At 40.4% G+C, this 21,168-nt stretch overlaps 2 protein-coding genes across 3 annotated transcripts; both read right to left on the reverse strand.

Annotated features, from left to right (window-relative positions):
- Positions 1–623: 623 nt before the first annotated feature.
- Positions 624–7,559, reverse strand: gja1b (gap junction protein alpha 1b). The gene is made up of 2 exons (XM_088938798.1): positions 7,416–7,559; positions 624–3,356 (listed from the first exon to the last, which is right to left on the reverse strand). Exon 2 carries the CDS (start codon positions 3,338–3,340, stop codon positions 2,204–2,206), a length of 1,137 nt encoding a protein of 378 aa, XP_088794924.1. The 5' UTR covers positions 3,341–3,356; positions 7,416–7,559; the 3' UTR covers positions 624–2,203.
- A 2,669-nt stretch (positions 7,560–10,228) lies between these two features.
- Positions 10,229–13,033, reverse strand: LOC148840323 (gap junction Cx32.2 protein-like). Of its 2 annotated transcripts, none has more exons than XM_088909513.1 (2): positions 12,894–13,033; positions 10,229–12,228 (listed from the first exon to the last, which is right to left on the reverse strand). In XM_088909513.1, exon 2 carries the CDS (start codon positions 12,218–12,220, stop codon positions 11,198–11,200), a length of 1,023 nt encoding a protein of 340 aa, XP_088765639.1. In that variant the 5' UTR covers positions 12,221–12,228; positions 12,894–13,033; the 3' UTR covers positions 10,229–11,197. The 2 variants fall into 2 exon arrangements, with proteins under 2 accessions (XP_088765639.1, XP_088765638.1); XM_088909512.1 differs by having other exon boundaries at positions 10,229–12,233.
- Positions 13,034–21,168: the final 8,135 nt, after the last annotated feature.

Consider the following 21,168-nt stretch of genomic DNA (forward strand, 5'->3'; position numbering starts at 1 on the left):
AAAGTATGTTCCATCATTTGCTTGCTCATGTTATCTGATTTGTACCCTGTTGCAAGTATCCTTAGCAATTGTCTTTTGTTTCTCCAATGGAAAACTATTCCAGAAACAGTTTCTGAAAAGGAGCTTCCCAAAAATGAGAGGAAAGGGTGTGGTGAAATAATTGATTGTTGTCTTGGGTTCAGTCTAAATTGGATTGTGTCTTAAACTGATACATGCACTGTAGTCTTATAAATCCCATGCCCTTGTCCCTTTACCCCAATATGCTACTGTATATTTGCTCTAGCAGGGAGAGGAACTCACTTTCCTGCTATGAGATTCCCCCCGATACTAAACCACTATCAGACAAGCAGTACTGTATGTGTGTTGCTGTGTTGTTCAGTTGTGTATCCTTAATTCTACAGGATGTATGAAAACAAAAGGTTTTGAATAGTATTTTGTTAATTCCAAAAAAGCTTTATGTTTCAAAGAATCTTCAAGTATAAACAACTGTAATATTAAAATAGCTGCTATATTTTACAGTATAATATATATATTATATATTATACAGTTATAGTCTTCTATTGTAGAATTCTAACTTCTGTTTTAGATTTCAAATGAAACCAGAAGACATTTCTGTAAAAGCATTTGTAAGAAAAGAAAATCTTTATTGGTTAAAATAGTTTTTTAGCAGGTATGATTAATGACATTTTTGTTTTTTATCATGCAGTAACACACTGTACAACAGTGGATTAACAGGGAATACCAAATGACCACACTGTACTTCACAAAAAATGTACATTCACGTTTTGTACTGTGAATGAATAATTTGCAAAACTTGAAATGTAAAATGTATTTTCAGTATGTATTCATTTTTCTGACCGGTGTACTGTAAAATAAATTAGTAACATGCATGCTATGAAACATTTATCCCCTTTATGTAACATATTATATCCTAGTCAAAGTTTCAGTGCAAACACCATTGTAGCTGAAAAGACATTGAATCCTCGTATTTGAGTACCAAAATACTGCAATGTAATGTTCAACCATTTTAACCTCCAAATTAAAACTTATCTAAGAGTGTGGTGGCTGTGGAGCTACATTGGCATATACATTTTATTACTCTTGACTAAATATTAGTCCAGCTCTATAAGCAGTCTTCTAAAAACTCACATTTGACAGTTAGCTTGATTTACAGTACTAAAACATCTATCACTCAAGCAGCAATGATTACATCGTTAAAAAAATCATCCACAACCAAAAAAAATTAAAACTGCTACTGCTTTCCAAAATAACCATACATTTACAACAAGAGAAAAAAAATAAACACATCCCTTTTGAAGAGCCTTAGGGACATTTTTGTGAAGAATGAAGCTGTGCCTTTGTTTCACAGCAGATCTTATCCATCCTGTGAACATGTCCACTTTTCCACAAAAGCCAAGACAACAAAAACATTAATAAAACTGACGCCACATAAATTCAAAGTTTATCAGGAAATGACAGTCCACTAAAATTAAAAGAGATCTCTCTTTCGATTAAGAAAAAAGTACTGCTGAAATTGGGATTTTTTTCAATAAATATGGTTTTGGATCTATTTTGCTTTATTACTCATATGGAAATGACCTAGGGTAGTAGTCAATTGTCTAGTGGTGAATGTCCTGTATATCTAATAAATAAATATTAATTCATGAAGTTAAGTACAAGGTACAGAATAAGATTATTTAGTTATAACCCTGTTTTACAACAAGCTTGAAAGGATTTTAAGCTTGAAAATCATTAAGATTATAAGGGGAATAAAAGATATAGTTGTAGCTTGAAACAACTTTACAGACTTGGAAAAAAAGTTTCACGGGAACATGTGACATCAAAGTGCAAAAATTTTAAATGGAATGTTCTTGTGTGGGAACACCAAAAAAATATATAGAACAAAATAATAAAAAACTACACAAAATATATAAACAAAGCTATAGGAACAAAAATTTGGGACTGTTCAGCAACATGTATCAAACACATCCTTGCATTTATTTAAGTGTTGTTTTTTCTTGCCACCCTTCTCTTGTGTTTTGGAACAACAGATTGTTAACTTCTCTAATCTCAATCTCATTGTTTATGGACAGTACCTCCAGCACTTAAGTATCTGTACTGTATGTCTCTGTGTTTATTAAGAGTTTCTAGTGAAGACAGTGAAGTTGAAAGTACCGTTTAATTCTCTCGATTGGGAATGGGGCTACACGTCAAGGTCGCCCGGTCGAGGCCTGCTGCTGACCCGGCTGCTGGCTCTGCTCGAAGGCCTCGGGTCCATGAGGGACAGAGGCTGTAACTCGTGATCTGGCGAAAGTTTCTTGTGCTCGTGCGTATCGTCGGGGAAGTCGAAAGCCTGTGCGTGAGAGTTGGAGATGGTGCTGCCGTTCTGGCCCAGGCGGTTCTGCTCGGTGCTGTAGTTGGCCCAGTTCTGCTCGTTGGCTTGCTTGTTGTAATTGCGGCAAGAGTTGGTCCGGTCGCCCGTGGCCAGCTTGTACCCTGGGGGCGACATGGGGGCCGTGGGAGAGGAGCAGCCGTTGTAATAGGTATACTTCGGGGAGACACAGTCCTTGGGAGTCGGACTCATCGGCCCGCAAGGCATCAAAGGATCTCTTTTGGCCTTCATGCGATCCTTGATGCTCTTGAAGAAAACGTAAAACAATTCAATCACGTTCAGGAAAAGGGACACAAGAGAGACCACCAGCATGAAGATAATGAAGATTGTTTTCTCTGTAGGACGAGAAAGGAAGCAGTCCACTTGATGTGGACAAGGATCTCTCTTGCAAGTATATACAGCGGACAGGCTGAATCCATACATGTACCACTGTATTATCAAGAACCCCACCTCAAATATTGACTTAAAAAAGATGCTGACGATATAGGTACGCAGCAGGGCTCCTTTCATTTTCACCTTCCCATGCTCTTCCAGCCCATACTTGAACTTCTTCATCTCAATCTGTTTTAGGGGTACATCCACATCACTGCCCACATTCTGGACAGCTTTCAGTTCCTCTTCTCTCTTATTTAATTTCTCCTCTTTCCGCATCAGGTAAAAAACATGAGCAAGATACAGCAGTGTCGGGGTGGAGACAAATATGATCTGCAAGACCCAGAAACGCACATGGGAAATGGGGAAGGATTTGTCATAGCAGACGTTCTCACAACCGGGTTGCTGGGTGTTGCATTTAAAAGCAGACTGTTCATCACCCCAGGCAGACTCGACGGCTGTGCCCAAGACAAGTATTCTAAAGATGAAGAGTACGGAGAGCCACACCTTTCCTCCAGCAGTGGAATAAGCCTGGACTTTGTCAAGAAGTCGTGCTAAAGCACTCCAGTCACCCATCTTGAGTGCACTCTTGCTGTAATCAAAGATGCAAATATATTAGGCCCAGATATTAAAAAAAAAAAGATTTTACTTTCACAAATAGAATTTGTACAGTAGAACACATCTGAGTGGGGAAATTTAACATTTGTAAGCCTTAACTGTATATTAAATTTGAACATTTCACAGGAAATTCTACTTATTTGTATGTATGATAGGGCACATGCACACATCATGTAAAACAATCAAACACTTCATATTCGGATATTTTTTACATTTTTCAAACACAAAAATCTATGGTTTGTGTGCGCAGAATGATAAGAGAAATATGGGTGTTAGTGTTTTGTGTATCATGACAGAGACAAAAAAGGAGAAGACTAGAGCACAAAGAGTTAGAAGGGGATTAAACAGGAGGGATTCGGCATTCAGCTAACTGGACAGAAGGCTTTCATCAAGTGGAAGCTTTTGCCATACAAGTCTTTATAAACTATACAGTGTTTTGAAAAGGTACTCTCCCCTTCTAATAATATCCCAATTGATCAACAGATTATCTGCAGATTTTTTATAGTGAATGCTTCCACCTCACACTTTTACAAGTGAAAGAAAGAACAACGAAAACTTCAAAGAAAAATCAAAAACTAAAATATATTTTATTTTAATACATCCACTTATAATTGCAGAGGTATTCAACCCCCTTTGCTACAGCAAACCTAGATGTTAATTCAGGTGCAAAAAATTGCTTTGAAAAGTAACATATTTAGTTGAATTTGTGCAACCATAGTGTTTAGCACAATCTTCAAATAAATACACCGGTATTTGTATTGTATTTGTGGTCAGATAAGACAAAATAGACACTTTCCGGTCTAAATGCAAAATAATACATCTGGCACAAATCCCACATAGGGCATCACTCAGGCAACAGCCTCCCTGCTGTGAAGTGTGGTGGTGCATCATTATGTTACAGCTCTGCTTCTCATCAGCAGGGACTGGGGGGCTTGTCAAGACTGAAGGGAAAGTGGATGGAGGATAATACCGGCAAAACCTAAGGGAAATCCTGCTTTTCTCTACTGAGTCTAAAAGTGAGATGAGAATTCAATATTCACCAGTATAATCACCCAAAGCCCAAGCTACACTACACTACAGCTACACTGGACTGGCTTAACAAGAACAAGAAAGTGAGTCTCCTTGAGTGGCCCCAGTCAAAGTCTAGACTTCAATCCTATAGCACATCTGTGAGAAGAACCGCTGTCAAGCTGAAGTTTGCAAAGAAGACTGGGTGCGACTGCACCATCCTGGAGAGAAGGTTTTGTAGAGACACATTCAAAAAGAGCTGCAGCTGGGACTGCTGCCCAAGATTCAGTCACAGGGGTGAATACTTGCAATCAACATATTGTAGGTTGGGGTCTTTCTTTACAGTAATGGGGGACATTTAGCTTCTTTCATCCATACAAAACCCCCAAGAGAATATGAGCAAGAGTTTCAACAAGCCTTCACAAAAGACGGAGTAGGGGATCTTTAAAGTTAAGCAGTATAGATAGATAGATAGATAGATACTTTATTGATCCCGTGAGGGAAATTGCAGGAATATGGTAGCTTAGCAATATGTTTATTTTTTAATAGACATCTGTTATTTAGAAAAGCATGCATAGCACTACCAAAGCAGGAGTGAAGATGACACACTGTGCTTCTCTATCATGCTATACTGCTGCATGCAGGGCAGCACTGCACTCACACATTATTTGGAGGAGATTATAAATTCTGATCTGAGAGATTGCTTCCCTTTGCTGGCAAAAAGGCTCTTTACTTCTCAGCACTTAGTTTTATCAAGAATCTTTTGCTCAGATTGGTGAAAGACAGCACACACTTGCTCAAAGGAGTCCTTTTCCAGTGACTGGCAAGACTAGGGCACAGTAGTGGCGTGCTTACTCTCCTTGGTGTGGGATGTGATTGGTCACAGACCATTCTGTAAAGGTGGTAGGGGTAATATCTGATACATCTGATACATCTGATATATCCCCTCCAAAGGGGATCTCTGCCTGTGTGATCTAATAGTCATTTGTCTAACACCAACAACATTTGTAAAGGAGACAACACAGAAGCTCACAACAAGCCTGCAATGTGCAGGCCAGAGGGAGAGTCAGGTCATTACAGCTGCCATGACCTCCCCAGTCATCACATACTGTATGAACATTAATAATCACACATGAGCTGTTCTCAGTTGTTTCCTGGTAAATCCACTCATGGGATGTCTTGGTACAGTTCCAGTAGCAGAAATGGGCTGCAATTCTCTCAGTGAGTAGGCACTTTGCCTCCTGTAGTCTCTCTATGTACAGTATGCTAGTATATTTAAAAAATATTACATAGACTATACTGTACATACACATGACAGGAAAACACAGCATCAGAACAATGATTATGTTGGGTGTCATGTTATTAACAACATTTTTTGTCTACTTATAAAACCAGCTCATTAAAATATATAGGAAATGTAAAAGAAAAACTGGAAATATATGACAGCGATAGTAAGCCCTCCAGTATGGTAGTTCTGTACTTAGAGTCAGAGTTGTACACAGGTGCCATATACTGTAATCCAAATTAAACTGGAAGGTGCTTAATTGACAGCAGCCACCATTAGCCTTAGTCTAAATAATGTATGTGGAGCCTCGTGCCCATCTGGCAAAGCTATTTAAACCTATTATACCTTCCCCTCGAAGCTGCCGAGTGTGCATACTGCCAGCTGGAAGCATGAGGAACATTCCAGATACACTGTAATACAAAGATCAATTGAGAGTATTGTTCTAATAATATTTACTGTTAAAATTCGGTCCTGAGCTTTGCTTTTAATTTTTTTAAAACTGCAATTATACTTTACTATATGCAGGGTCTGCTGGGTATGGGGTGGAGGCACAGTCATTCTGATGTCTGTCTGAAAACTAGAGTTGTGATCACAACGGACCCAAAAAAAGCTGGAAAATGCATTTTGGGAAAAATAATTCCTTTGAGCATCCTTTAGCAATTCAGAAGGGAATCAATGAAAGGTCACAGATAGAGGCTAAAGAAGACCTGAAGGGCAAGAGAAATAAGCTGAATATACAGATGAAACAGTCAGTCACATATACATATATGCCTATATACAGTATAGAAGTATACATCCTTTACACGAACTGTTATAAAATATACATACACACATATATAATTAATCTGAATCACATCAGTTTCTACACTTGTTGAAAGTAGTTGATTTTGGGGGGTTTTGTTAATTCTTGTAAAGCACAGACAAATCATACAATTATTTTCAAATAATAGATTTATATGATATAATATTTTAATAATTATTTAACGATAGTTATTATTGTATTTTTTGTGTCAAGTATTCATATTTCAAGGGACTTTTAGATAACATTAAAGTAATACACTAGTAATCTTACCAATACAAGGACTGTGCACTCCAGATGTTCACAATAAGATATATTCATTAAATTTAATGATACATTGTTGGAAAATACCTATGAAAGACGATTACTTAGAACCGTGATAGTTTCCACAAACTGTGTTTTAACTTTGCCTTAGGCAAAGTAATAAAGATTTATAGCACATCTGAAAATGATAATAAAGATTATTTGCGCAATTTCGGTTTCCCGTTTTTACTGAAATACATCACTATTCCAGAACATCTCTACAGCTCTGTTAGTGTATCTGGAATGATTTTACTAAACATAAAAAAATGTTGTTAAATCTGTTAAAGAGTTAACTTTTGAGAAACGTTTTTTAAATCCCTGCACCAGCTAACAAACAGAAGAAAATCTAATGGAACTACACCTCTCTGAAAATCATTATACAACTTCACCAATCACTGATAACTTTGTGTGCAATAACATGATAAAAACTCCTTTATAAACTTGATAAAATAAAATGTTTATTGCGAATTTTAGTTACAAAACTGAAAAATAATTGAACACATATGTTACAGAGTGGGAAGAGTGACTAACTGGGAAAAGTTGACTTCCAGACGTTCACTTGAATACTGTACAGACGACTCAAATTAACAGTTCAATGTATAGATGGTCTGTTTATTCGTTTTCGTTTTCAGACTTACCTAGAAGGACGAAGTAACAAAAGAGCCCTGCTTGTCTTTCCCCGAAAATCTGTCAAATTCTATCACCGTTTTCTTACAATCCAAGTTTGGGACCAGGGAGAAACTGAGGCTGACTTGTCAAACTTTCTCTGCTTATAACAGTCTTCATTGGGGTTTAAAAAAAAAGTTTTGTAGTCACCTGATTCCTGACGTAATGTAGACCTCCTAACAAATTAACAGGATCACGGATAACTTTTGGGGGGGGGGCAGACTCCGACCATATAGAGTAGAGATCCCTACATTTTATTTTCAATGACAAAATGACTAATATTAAAATTCAAAAGTTTATAAGTTTAGAGGACAGCAACTACCTGTACGTGAAAAGAAATGACTAAATATATGTCAGATATGAGCTTTTTTTTTAGCTAACTCATTTTGTAATGCGTTTTAAGGATGCAAACGGAAAAAAACACACAGATTATGACTAATGTTTTGTTTCGGATCATATACCATTTTAGTCCCATTTGATTGCCTGTGTAAGAATCAATTTCAAATTTTTAACTTTGCATTTTTCATAAAGAAGTTTAGTTCCACTAAACACAACTAAAAAGAAATAATCCCGGCCCGTATAAATGTCTCATATAAAACTTCCATCGGTGATCAGTGCATTACTTTAATAAAAACTATACAATTGTATGTATTCAATAATTATTCAATGAAACTCCACTTTGAGTTGAAGTGATTTTGATTATATTTTTCACATTTTTGAAGACAATATAGAGTTAAATACACATATATAGATTTACATTAGGCTATATGAGGTTGTGGCCTTTCATATGCAGAGAGTGTATATCAATTAAGCCAAGATCATTTGAACAGGAGAACAGAATCTCATGACGCAAATCTAATGCGGGTTTCTGCATTGCGCTCCCGCCGTCATATTTCTGTGGCCATAGCGCCCTCTCCTGCACACTGCATAAAATAAGGTCAAATAAATAATATTCAGTGTCCTTTGTAATGAAATTAGTTGCAGGTACGCGCATCTTGACTCTTTGTATTAATTAACAGATGATTTGGTTTTTCTGATAAATGATCTGCAGATTCCAGTATTTACAACTTACAATTTATCTTATTTTCTCAGTGTCCTCAAGCTGACATACCTGTACTGTACCACGCAGTAGCTTCCTTATCTGCAATGGTTTCTAGAGTAGAAAGAAGCTCATACCAATTTCATTTTAAAGTCATGAGCTAAGATAAACGATCAAAATAGTTTGAGTGGACTTTTAATTATTCCAGCAAATATAACCCAAGAAAAACTGATTTACCATCACCATCACACTAAATAGAGAAAACAGATTTTCCTCTACTCTGACAAGGCACGCTGCAACAGTAGTACTAAGGTGATTAGTGCCTGATTATAGATGGAAAGTGGACTAGAAACAGGCATTATGTGTACAGAAAGCGGTAATGTGCCACGATATGATGTCATGTGATTTTGGAAAGATGCTGAACTCTCTTTTCAAGCGTGACTGTGACTGCTGGTGCTGCAGTGTGCTGGAGCACATATTTCAGGGAAGGGGCTTCACTTCCTCCAGAACTGGCATGACGTTTCTGCAGATGCCACTCTGCGAACAGAAGAGCTGAAATCAGAACTTCTGCTACCGACACTGGGACACATCATAGGTATGTGTGGAGAAAGGATGCACAAAAACCTTGAAACCAAGTTAAAGACACAGAAGACTAGAGAAAAGACAAACATAAAAATGAAAGTATTGTGATCAGTGTGTACTGTACAAGTTGGAGTCTCTGGGAAAATCTCCTTCTTTCTGTAGGATGGATTCAGAAAACAAAATTTCTGCTTTTGAGTTCAGTAGCTACTAAGGTATTCAATCAGACCATAGACTGTGCTGTACATAACTGAGGGCATTTTTTTGTAAGAACTGGAGGGTCAAACATGACAGTGTTGTATTGCCATAAGGGAAAAGAATACAAACAGCATTTGCCATCCATCCATTTTCTAACCACTTCTTCAAGTCCAGGGTCACAGAAGAGCTGGAGCCTGTCCCAGCAAGCAACTGCCACAAGGCAGGACACACCCTGGATGATATGCCAGTCCATCGCAGGGCACACTCACGGACACAATCACACACACTCACAACAGGCCACAATTAACCCACCAGGATGTCAGAGCACATTTATCCCAGCTATGAATTTTATCCAGGTGCTCATGTAGCAGAGCTAGTTCGGACACGGTGACGTCATTTCCCTCCCTGCGCGTAGCAGGGACCTCAGCCGCCTGGGCTGGGGGATGTCTCCTTCAGCTCATGTGGCTGGTTCCCTGTTGCGTTATGCCAGCGACCCAGGTTCACGCCCCAGGTGTAGCGGGACGAAATGGGTGGCGGAGGGCACGAGGGAACCGCCACAGTCACACTCACAACGTTAAAGGAGTTTTATAGTATTTAGAAACATTTGATTTTTTGTAACTCTTCCTAGAATTGTTGCTTTCAAATTCTTGACCAGGGAGAGCAGTGCCACCTGCTCATCCACCAACAGCACAGCCACAACCGAGCTCCTTCTTAAAGGTCTCCCAGCCCCGGCACTGGCCAGCCTCTAAAGTCAGGCTAGAAGACGGTAACACTGCTGAAGTAGTCAAACAGCAATCTAAAATGTGGTGCAGAAAACCATGTGTATGTTAAAAATGGTGTTGTAAGGCATGAACAAGGTTCTGTGAATTTATATTAAATGTATGGACTTCATGAGGGTGTAACGACATTATATTTGTCTTAGGTACTGGAGCAGGTTTTAGCAATAAAAACGGCAAGGACAAGGAATTTAAATTCTTTATTTCTCTCACAGCGCACCCAGGATACCAGTTTCAACTCATCTGCCCACAAAACAGCATCAAGATGGAACATTCAAAACTATCTAAATAACTTGAATCAATAAATAAAAAGCATATCATCTACTTGGTTGAAAGTTGTAAAAAAGAGAAATCCCCATTATTGTCATGTGTGCCCTGTCACATTGAAGTGGTTAACATGAACTACAGCACACATGGACATACTGTACAGCATACAGTGTATACAGTCCCTCTTCTCATTCTTGCACAGTGCTCAGAGTGCCATGCAGATGCTTGATTTTTATCAGAGAAGGTAGAAGGTAGAAGGTAGAAAATGTGTCTTTTCAAGTAGTAAATTACCCTTTCTTGTATCCAAATTATTTAGGCAGATCTCGAATAACAGGTTTAAAATAACAGGTTTGTGTCTTTTAGATAAAGGTAAAGAAATTGAATTATCACTTTCTAAATAATCTAGGAATATTTTAAATTTATTTTTAGATACACATACAGTATAGTTCAGAGCTTTGTGAATTGTTAGCTGAATTTATCAGTGTTAATTCAACACTATAATGTTTATATTTCAAACATATATAGAGTAGTAGTTCAGGTGGGTAGCTGTGTCAGCATGCGAAGGCTGCAAAGGAACAAGTAATTGTTTTACTTGTTTATTATGTGCTTTTTTATAAAAGGTTTATTCCATGCTGAAAAGAGAAGAAAGAAAACACTACATTTCGGCCGTGGAGCCTTCTTCAGGGGTGAGCTGAGTCTTCAGGTGTGACCCTCACACCTGAAGAAGGTTCCACGGCCGAAACGTTGTGTTTTCTTTCTTCTCTTTTCCCATATATAGAGTAGGTACTGTACAGTATAACACAAAGCATATTCAATACATTTATTGAAATTGTTAGGCTAAATATAAAACCTCGTTCTCACATGATGTATTTGTTGGTGAAATTTAGTGGTTGATCTACTTTTCACTCAATAAATATTCATCGTCTTTCATGCTTTGAATGCTTCCTTCAGTGCTGTGCTTTGTACTCTGAGCTTCACCACACCAAGGAGGTTGTGGGTCAGCTTCCCTCTTCATTTTACACTCCTCCTCACTTATGCTTCTTGTCATCTCACTCTCCAGCTTATCTTCATTCTGCTCAATCTTTAAATTAGTCTTGTTCTGTAGCACACTATGCTTATCACTGAAAGTCTCACAATCCAGAGGTGCTTTAAAACCAGAAGAAACCACCTCAGAAGTCAGGGGAATCTTTAAGCCACCAATCTGCTGCTGATACTGCTTGTTTACAGCATAACTAATCTTGCGTCCACAGAGGTAAAAGATCTCAATGACATTCAGAAGCAGAGATATACACGCTACCACAAGCATGAACAAAATGAAAATGGTCTTCTCGGTCGGCCGGGACATATAACATTCGACTTTGAAGGGGCAAGGGCTCCTGTTACATACAAACATGGGGTCCAGAACAAACCCATACAGATAATACTGGCCTACAATGAAGCCCACTTCAAAGAGAATTTTAAAGATCACATTTATTAAATAACTGCATAGTAAATTGCCTTGGATTCTAACTTTCCCATCAGCATCTGTATATTTTGGGATCTTACTGATTTTTTTCATAAGCAGATTGCCATCTTGTTCTTCTTTCAGCTTGCGTTGCCTCAGCTTCTCTTCCTTGTGGATAACATGCAAGACGTGTCCCAGGTACACTAGGGTTGGGGTGGACACAAAGATGATCTGCAGAACCCAGAAGCGAATGTGGGAGATTGGGAAGGCCTTATCGTAGCACACATTCTCACACCCAGGCTGCTGTGTGTTGCACAAGAAATCTGACTGCTCGTCACCCCAGACCTTTTCTGCTCCAGCTCCCAGCACCAGAATCCTGAAGACAAACAGGACAGTCAGCCAAATCTTCCCAACCACAGTGGAATGGGATTGGACTTTATCCAGCAGTCTGCCCAGGAATGTCCAGTCCCCCATTCTTCACTCTGTTCTTTAAAATGAAAATAAATAATCGATTTACTGAAAATCAAAGTTTCACAATTAAATACGAAAACACAAAGCTGATAATTTGTCAGCTCTTATTAATCTAATAAATAGGTTCAGAAATCCCACATTGGAGCCATTGCCCTAAAAATGCATAGTAATTGAGTAGCAATCCAATATCACTTAATGTCCATTCAATGCTCTAAATAGGAAAACATAATTCTTTTAATTTTAATGTTTTTTCAGAAAAAATAGAAAATACAATATTTATTCACCCATGGAATTAAGAGAGCATAAAGCATCTGCAAAGTATATCCTAAATACAGAATGAAAGTCCTATTTTTGTTTAACTGTGTTGTACACTCACAAACTGCTGCACTATAGGGTGTGTAATCATTAAACAAAATACTGATTTGTGATGGAAAAATATCGAAAGACAGAGAAAAAACTTAGAGAAAGACAACTATTGCCCATCTATTACAAGTTTTTTTGCAGTTTAATCTTACATAATGTTTAAGCTATAATATAAATCCAAATTCCAGATTCAGCTATTGATGGTGATTTGATCAAATCAACTAAGTACACTTTAAAGAAAATCAATTATGTAAAGAATAACAAAGCTTGTTAAAAATGATATACTGTATAGTGTTCAGAGCACATTTCTCACCTTCTGATGATCGGAAACTGCCAGGGAATTCACTAAAGTCTTTTGCTAGGAGATAAATGTCAATCGGCTTCTGAGTTTTTTTTTCGAGCAATTGGACAATTTTGAGGTGCATACAGAACAAGAACTGCCACGTCTTTGGAAATAAAACTGCCACCAGTTAAAACTGAAAGACCTTGTACTGTATAGGCTGCCGGCTGTTTAATGATTAATAGAAACTTAAAATCTAAAACAGCATCGAAATTACATAAGATAAAGGTTTCTTAAATGAAAAAACACACTTAACCTTTAACAAAAGATTATATACTGTATATATTTATATAATAAGCACATTGTCAAGCTACACCTTGATATTACTAATGAATGAGACAGTTATAGTATCTCACACTGTAAAAAATGGTGGGGAACCTCAAATGACTACAAATCAAACATTTGTTGTATCCAACTCTATCTTAAGCAATTATCCCATGGGACTAAAACAATCAATTTAATTGAAAACGATTATTTGCTTTAAAATGTTCTCAGTGTCATATTTGATCCTGCAGATTTCTTGTCACCTAAAAAAATTGTTTAATTTTGTCTCTATTTTATTTTAACATCTACAGTCAATTTTATCTCATACCAACAGTTTAAATCATCAAAGTAAAGGGAATGTATTCAGCTTTGTTGATAATCAGTGTTTTCTATTGACAAAGTTATCACATTCTGTGATACACATACTGTATAGATTGTGGCTATCGGTATTGAGCATGACATTTTCCTGTTTGTAAATAAAGGATCTAAAATGAAGATTACCCTGTGAATAATCTGATAAAAAAAACATAAATTGTCTTTCACTTTAAAAGTTTCAGATTTGATTTTTAATGGCTCCTGCATTTTGCCTTAATTCTCGTCTTAGGAACTTCAGACATTCATTGTTTTTATCTGACATTAATTCATTTAATTTCCAAAGAAAAATAATATGGATTATACTTTTAAACAACTCCAGATATGGGCCTAAACTGTTTTTTTCCATGTTTACATGGAAAAGTGCAGTTAGTGAAAAACTGGATCCCTACTGAATCTTCAAGTGTAAATGCAACATAACTCTTGATACGTAACAGAACATTTTTTTCAATATTGTAAATCTGACTGCTCTGAAGAAAGAAACTGCAACCAGTTTTAATAAGAAACACCACAGTGTTTCTGCCAAGCCAACACAAAAATAAAACACAGAAAACATGTAGGCCAGACGTGAGCTGGGTAGGGACCTGATGACAGCCCCTACAGAGCTGGGGTCATGTTTCACACAACTCCACAGCGTGTTCTAGGAAAACAATCCTACAGCTCCTTCTTGCTTTCCTCACACAGATATAAAACATCTTCTTTAATTTATTCCTGCTCTTAAGATGTAGGTGGGTCTGAGCTTAAAACACATATACTGTATTATCAGGGAAATGGAGCTCAAAATCACTTTGGAAAAATAAGTTTCTACTGTATATGGTGTTTTTTACTCAGCAGTTAAAAAACAGAAGCTCTTGGACAATGATTAATAGGAGTTTATCTGCATCTTTGTTTAAACAGTTAAATACCTGGAGCCACAAAGTAATGGTTATACTTTAGCTTATGTTTTACAGATTTTTCAATAAGAACATGTAAACATATTTCATGTTTCTCTTTGAATAAATTGAGAGGAACATATTTAGAAAGTGGAAATTGTACCACTAGCCCTAATATAATTTCAGTAAAATTATATTTTTAAGACAGGTCTTATGATCTAGTAATAATCATCACACCAACACTAAAGGACTGTGTCCTCTGAAAACACAATCATGTAAACAACCTGAATTCAAGACGGAGGTGAGCCTGATCTCTATGGATGCCATTAAGGACTGCCTTGACTTATTGGTGTTGCAACGACAGCGGGTTTCGGTATGGAATGGAGCAGGCATGGGACTCAGGGAATGGGGTTAAACAACACATTTATTTACTCAAACCGGGGAAAGGTACACACACAGGGACAGGGGTTACAGCGCTGCACCTTCACTGACACACACACATGAAGGGAAGAGACTGTCTCCCAGCTTCTGCTATATATAGAGTCCTATAGCCCCACCCCCAGGCGCTGTTCTCAGCCCGCCTTGTGTGCGCATGGCTAAAGCGCATGGCGCTACAATCTTAATGATATAAACATTTTTTTTTAATTTGTTTTTCTTTTTAAAATGAAAAAATATTAAACATATCCCATCCAGGCCGACACCACTGCATTGATATAGAGGTTTAAATCATTCATCATGCTAGCCTGAAATACACCCATCATTGCCCTTACGGTAATGGAAGGTTAGTTTCAAAGTATCTTTTAGGAGAAAGGTTCAAGGGACAGTAACAGTTATTGTGACTGTATCATCTGTAATTCTGTCTTTCCAGAGGTAGAGAACAGTCAGTGACAATTATCAATGAATACATATTAGCAGTGAAGGTTTGTGGTAACACTAGTTTAAACAATTCAGGAAAATTGCTTATAGAACATGCTCCGGGAATTACAGATCATGTAATTACTTTCAAGAAATTACTGGTTTAGGGCCTTTGATCACTTAGCTACTACAAACCAAAGGAGATAGACAGACTGAAATGTCCCGTCTCAATTGTAAATATTATCTCCATATAGATGTAGTTATCATTCCTCAGCCAAGCAATATGTCATTTTGACAATCATGCATTCGATATTGTCTGCATTCGTTTTTGTTCTGTTTTGCAAAGTTGCATTTCAGTTCTCTAAAACAGTCTGTTACTGCTGCTGCATAAAGAAAATGTAAAGATTTTCCCAATTTTCTGAATGTAAACTGAAGGAAGAAGAAACTTGTACATAATACAAAACAAAACCAAAAAAAGTACATTTAATTTTATTTTTGGATGTCTCTGAGGCAAAACATAAACTCTTTAGTAGGAATGTGGCAACCACTTGATTGATCAGTGCAATTCACAAACCATATCACAATAACATGACCACCACGAAGCAGAGACACACAGCCATATGGAGCCAGCAGCCACATCACCCTGTAACACACAACAGGCAGCCCACTGAAGCTCAGCAGGTGTGAGCTTGGTCAGTACTTGGAGGGGAGACTCCTGGGAAAGCTGAGGTTGCTGCTGGAAGTGGTGTTAATGGGTCCAGCAGGGGTTGCTCACCCTACAGTCTCTGTGGGTCCTAATGTCCCAGTATAATAACGGGGACACTACACTGTAAAAAGGGAAGGACGTCTCATCCGTCCTTCGGATGAGACATAAAACTGAGGTCCTGACTCTCTGTGGTCATTAAAAATCCCAGGGCATTTCTCAAAAAGAGTAGGGGTGTTACCCTGGCATCTTGGACAAATTTCCCATTGACCCTTATCAATCATGGCCGCCTAATTATCCCCATCTATATATTGGCTTCATTACTCTGCTCTCCTCCCCACTGAGAGCTGGTGTGTGGGGAGCGGACTGGCGCATCATCCAGGTGGGGCTGCACACTGGTGGTGGAGGGGATCCCCATTACCTGTAAAACACTTTGAGTGGAGTGTAAGTGTAAGGAATTATCATTATTATGATCATCATCATCTTTACACCCAATAGACAATCTGCAACAAACTGTAATTTAGAGGTTGTACGATTGCATGTCTAATGAAGTCATTACATTTTGCCCATAAAAGCAGTATTAAATGCTTGAGTCTTTTTTTTTTAAATTTGCAAGCCTTAACTTGGTTTAGTGAGGATGACTTCATACTTCAGAACCATCTCCCAGCCTCCGTCCCACTATATACAGTCCTGTAGCCCCACCACCAGGCGCTGTTCTCAGCCAGCCTTGCGTGCGCATGGCTAAAGCGCCCCGTGTGGCGCTACATTGCCCCCACCTGAAGAGTCGAGCTTCCCGCCGACCCCAAACCGTCCCTCCAGGCTGCACACGCAAAGCAGGTTGCTCCGCGGGCTCCTCTCCATCTGGGCAGGCTCTCCGTCTCGGCTAGGGTTCTCTCACCGCACCGCTCAGGGCCTCTGTCTGCTCCATCCCACTAGTAACACCAATGTAACGACCGCGGGCTACCCGGGCGGGGAAGGTCGACGCGGTGCGCAACTGGCGCTGTGGAGGAGCTCCGCAGTTTCCTGGGGTTGGTGTCTTATTACCGGAGGTTTGTCCAGGACTTCGCCAGATGCGCTGCCCCGCTGCACCACCTCAGGAGAAGGGGGGGCGTTTTGTGTGGGACGCGGACTGTGAGGCGGCCTTCCGGGGGCTGCGGGAGGCACTGGTGGGGGCCCCCGTCCTGGCCTTCCCAGATCCGAAGCTGCCCTACGTGCTGGATACAGACGCCAGTGATACGGGGGTGGGCACAGTGCTAGTACAGGAGGGGCCAGACGGGGAAAGGGTCGTCGCATACTTTAGCAGGGCGCTCAATATGGCCAAGAGAAATTATTGCGTCACCCAGAGGGAGTTGCTGTGGGCTTGGCGAAACTGGCGCAGCAGCAGGAGGCAGACCCCGACATCCGTCCGGTGCTCCGCTGAAGGGCGGCGGCCCTCACCCTAAATCCATGAAGGTGCTCTGCATACTGTGGGAGGCCTTGCTGGTGAGGGACAGCATGCTGCGCTGAGGGTGGTACTGTATGTACGCTCCAGCAGCGAGGTCAGATGGCAGCTGGTGGTGCCGCAGTCACTTCGCAGGGCGGTTCTCCAAGCGGTGCATGGCCAGCTGGGCATGGGGCACTTCGGCTCCGCGAAAACCATGCAGTGACTCCAGGGCCACTTCTATTGAGGTCTCTTTCACCGGGACTTGGAGCAGTTCTGCTGGACGTGTGCGGTCTGCGTGGCCCAGAAGGGTCCTTTTGGGCGCTCATGGGTGCCCCTCCAACAACATCAGGTGGGGGCGCCCATTGAGCGGGTGGGGGTGGACATGCTGGGCCCGTTTCCGCGCACCGAGGCGAGCAGCTGCTACGTCCTGGTGGAGGTGGACTACTTTACAAAGTGGCCTGAGGCCTATGCCCTCCCGGATCAGAGTGCGTCCTTAGCCAACGCCCTGCTGGAGGGAATGTTTGTCAGGCTGGGGGTGCCGGAGGAGCTCCACAGCGACCAGGGGCACAATTTCGAGTCTCGGGTGTTATCGCAGGGGTGTGCCAGCGCCTGGGGATTGAGAAAACGTGGACCACCATACTGCATCCCCAGAGCAACAGGTTGGTGGAGCGTTTTAACTGGACACTCTCCACTCAACTGGCCACCCTGGTCTTGCGGCACCAGCGGGACTGTGCAGGAGTCCACCGGGTGCACCCTGGCCTCGCTCATGCTGGGCCGGGAACTGTGCACCCCGGTGGATTTGGCATTCGGTTCGCCACCGTGAGGAGTGTTTTCACCGGGCTGGGGGGGCTGAGGGGGCGGACCGCCAGACTCCACCTCGACACAGTGGGCGCACTCACCGGGTGCCACAGAGGCTGCAGGATTGTGTGCTGGATGTAGGCCAGCTATTCGACAGTGGCAGGACACCAGACATCTCAGTTGGGGGCAGTGTAGCTCATTCGCCTGGCTGGGGTATGCGGCGAGGGGCAGGACGGGAGTAGTAGTGGTCAGGGTGGGGACGAGGAAAGCCGCTGGCCAGTGCAGCTGACCCACTGCGAAATGGGCATACAGTTGGTGAGATCGCCTGGATTCCCTGTTATACTTGTACCAAATTGCCACCCTAACCCTGTGTAGCTACCCGAATAGACCCCAGTGTGTTGCTCTCTCTCTCTCGTTCTCTCTGGCGCTCGCTCGTTCTCTCTTTCACTCTCACTCTGTCTCTCTTTCTGCTGGCGCGCGGGCGCGGGAGTGCTGTGCTGGCTGTGCTGAAAAATACTCAACGAGTGTCTGAGTCACTGTGTCCGTCCTCGCCAAACCCAAAAATACTACAATATGTATGAGTTAATTATAAATAACAATAAATACCAATAAATGACTTACGGAAAGATTTGAGAAAGGGCCTGAAAATGAGAAAGTGAGTTGCTGAGAAAAAGAATTATTAAATGTTAGAAAACTTACGTTTTATCTCGAGGTGCATGGCATTCAATTACTGTAAAATATGAAATAAAAAGATTTTAAGGTTTTGCTATCTAGCATAGAACCCAATCCTAAAACAAAAGAGAATTATCTATTCCCTTAGGAAGTGTGCAAATTAAGGAAGCTTGCTGTGAGGTTCTAGCTCATATTCTGAATAGCGGGGAATGGGGATCACCTGGTCCTTGAGGTTTCTACGGTGTGAGGTGCAGTGTGAACTGGGCTTCAGAGCTCATCCATCTTCTGGAGTGCAAGTAGGTCTGTCTCTGTGAGTAAGAGAGGGTTGGGCGACGGATCAGACTTTGCTTTCCTAGTCCGGTGGAGCTCTTCACTGGTACTTCTCCTTCCTGTCACCCTGAATTCCAGCTTTGGTTTATTGCTTGAGCTATTAGCCTCAAACAAAGACATTACAAAGTCTTGTCTGCCAGGGTTCTGGCTGGCCAATTCAAAACTGAAATTTAAATATTCTGCCTTCAGAAATGTCTACTGCCATCTTCAGACCTTGAAGATCTTGGATCTTGGAGATCCTGACAAAATGCTCTGTATTTGTGAAAATGTGTAACTTTCACAGATTTCATATTTTGATTTCTGATCTACTATTGTTTTCCCTGTTCATTTGACAACAAGCATAATATAGTTCTTCCTTTCGTAGGCATGGTACAAAATATTGTTTTAATTGCTTTTTTAGGTTTACCATTTTGCTAGGGAAAGAAATAAGCAATGTCCTAACATATCCAGTATTGTGTGCAAGCTTTTACAGTGTCTGTCTTGTGAACTAATAATGTGACAGTAGACGCTCTACTTCCCAGACATGAGCTCCATTGAACATCTGTGGGATGAGCTGGGATAACATGTGACATCCGGGACCCAGAGACCAGAGAACAGACACAAACTTGTTTACCAATTGCCAATAAAGAATGACAGCTGCTGTTTTATTAGTTTACATTCTAATCCGGAGTAGAAAAAATGTGAGGTGTTGAACCTCATTTTACCACTAGAGGGATCACTCAGTATTTCAAGTGAGACCTCTAATCTGTGTGTCTTAAATTTTTTAATAATTTGTTCTCTAAATTCAAAATCCTTTTTTATTGATTAATATCAGAACTCTACTTGTTTCATCCATTATATTAGAAATAGATCTTAATTTCAAACCAAACAAATGGCATGGACAAGCCTTTGCTTGGACATCCCTTCTTTCTTGAATTTTAACATGGTTTATATTTATTGTATGTGTTATCATGCTGTTACTATATTTACTATCAACAGATTGGTACATGGTGAATATGGACAATTTTAAGGTGTATTTGCCCAGTATGTTAAAACTGAACTTTTACAAAAGGATATTTTGTACTCCTCCTGAAGTGGCTGTTTCTTGCATGCTTTACCAGTTTAATCAATCAAAGTTTATTTATCAAATGCACAACATTACAGCATGCAGGAGTAGTTACTGTCAATGAAATGTCTTTAATGGCCCTTCTATCCTGTCTCTGAGGATAGGCTGAGTAGTTTTAGGTGGGTACCTGCGTCAGTATGCGTAGTCTGCAAAGGAACAAGTAATAGGTTTATTCCATGCTGAAAAGAGAAGAGAGGAAATGCAACATTTCAGCTGTGAAGCCTTCTTCAGGTGTGAGAAAAACAGAGCAGACAGCGAAGATTAAATAGCACAGGAGAGCAAAAGCTGGAAAAGTGGAGGAGGAGGGAGAGGGGAGAGGCAGAGAGGCCACTCAGGAAGTGCAAAGTGGAGAGGGGTGGAGAAAGGTGTGAAGTCAAAACCTGCATGAGAATAGAGGAGATTACACGAAAATAGGTCTGTGATTGAGAGAGGGGGGAAGGTGTGAACCTAGTTTCTGTTGTCTTTCTGCTGTGGGAGTTGAGAAACCCTTCTTTGAGAACAGAGACAGAGAGATCCTGTCATTTCACTGTCTGAGGTGAAATGAGAAACTATGGGCTTGGAGAAATCTTGAATCTTCACAGCCCTAACATGTTCTCTGAAGCAGTCTCCTAGTAACCTTCTGGTTTCCTCAACGTAGATAGCTGGGGATTTTTTGCAAGAGAAAATGAGATTGCTGTGGGTACAGGATGTTGTCTGGGTGATCTGGAATTGACCTGAGGGGCCCTGAATGAGCGTGTTGTTAGATATGTATTTGCAGGTGATGCAGCGAGTTCATTTGCAGGGGAAGGTGCCTGATGGGGAGCGCGTAGTGGCCTACTATAGTCGGGCTTTGACTAGGGCTGAACGGAACTACT

This window comes from Atractosteus spatula, chromosome 2 (assembly GCF_055471065.1).
Source record: "Atractosteus spatula isolate fAtrSpa1 chromosome 2, fAtrSpa1.hap1, whole genome shotgun sequence".
Classification (NCBI taxonomy): domain Eukaryota; kingdom Metazoa; phylum Chordata; class Actinopteri; order Semionotiformes; family Lepisosteidae; genus Atractosteus; species Atractosteus spatula.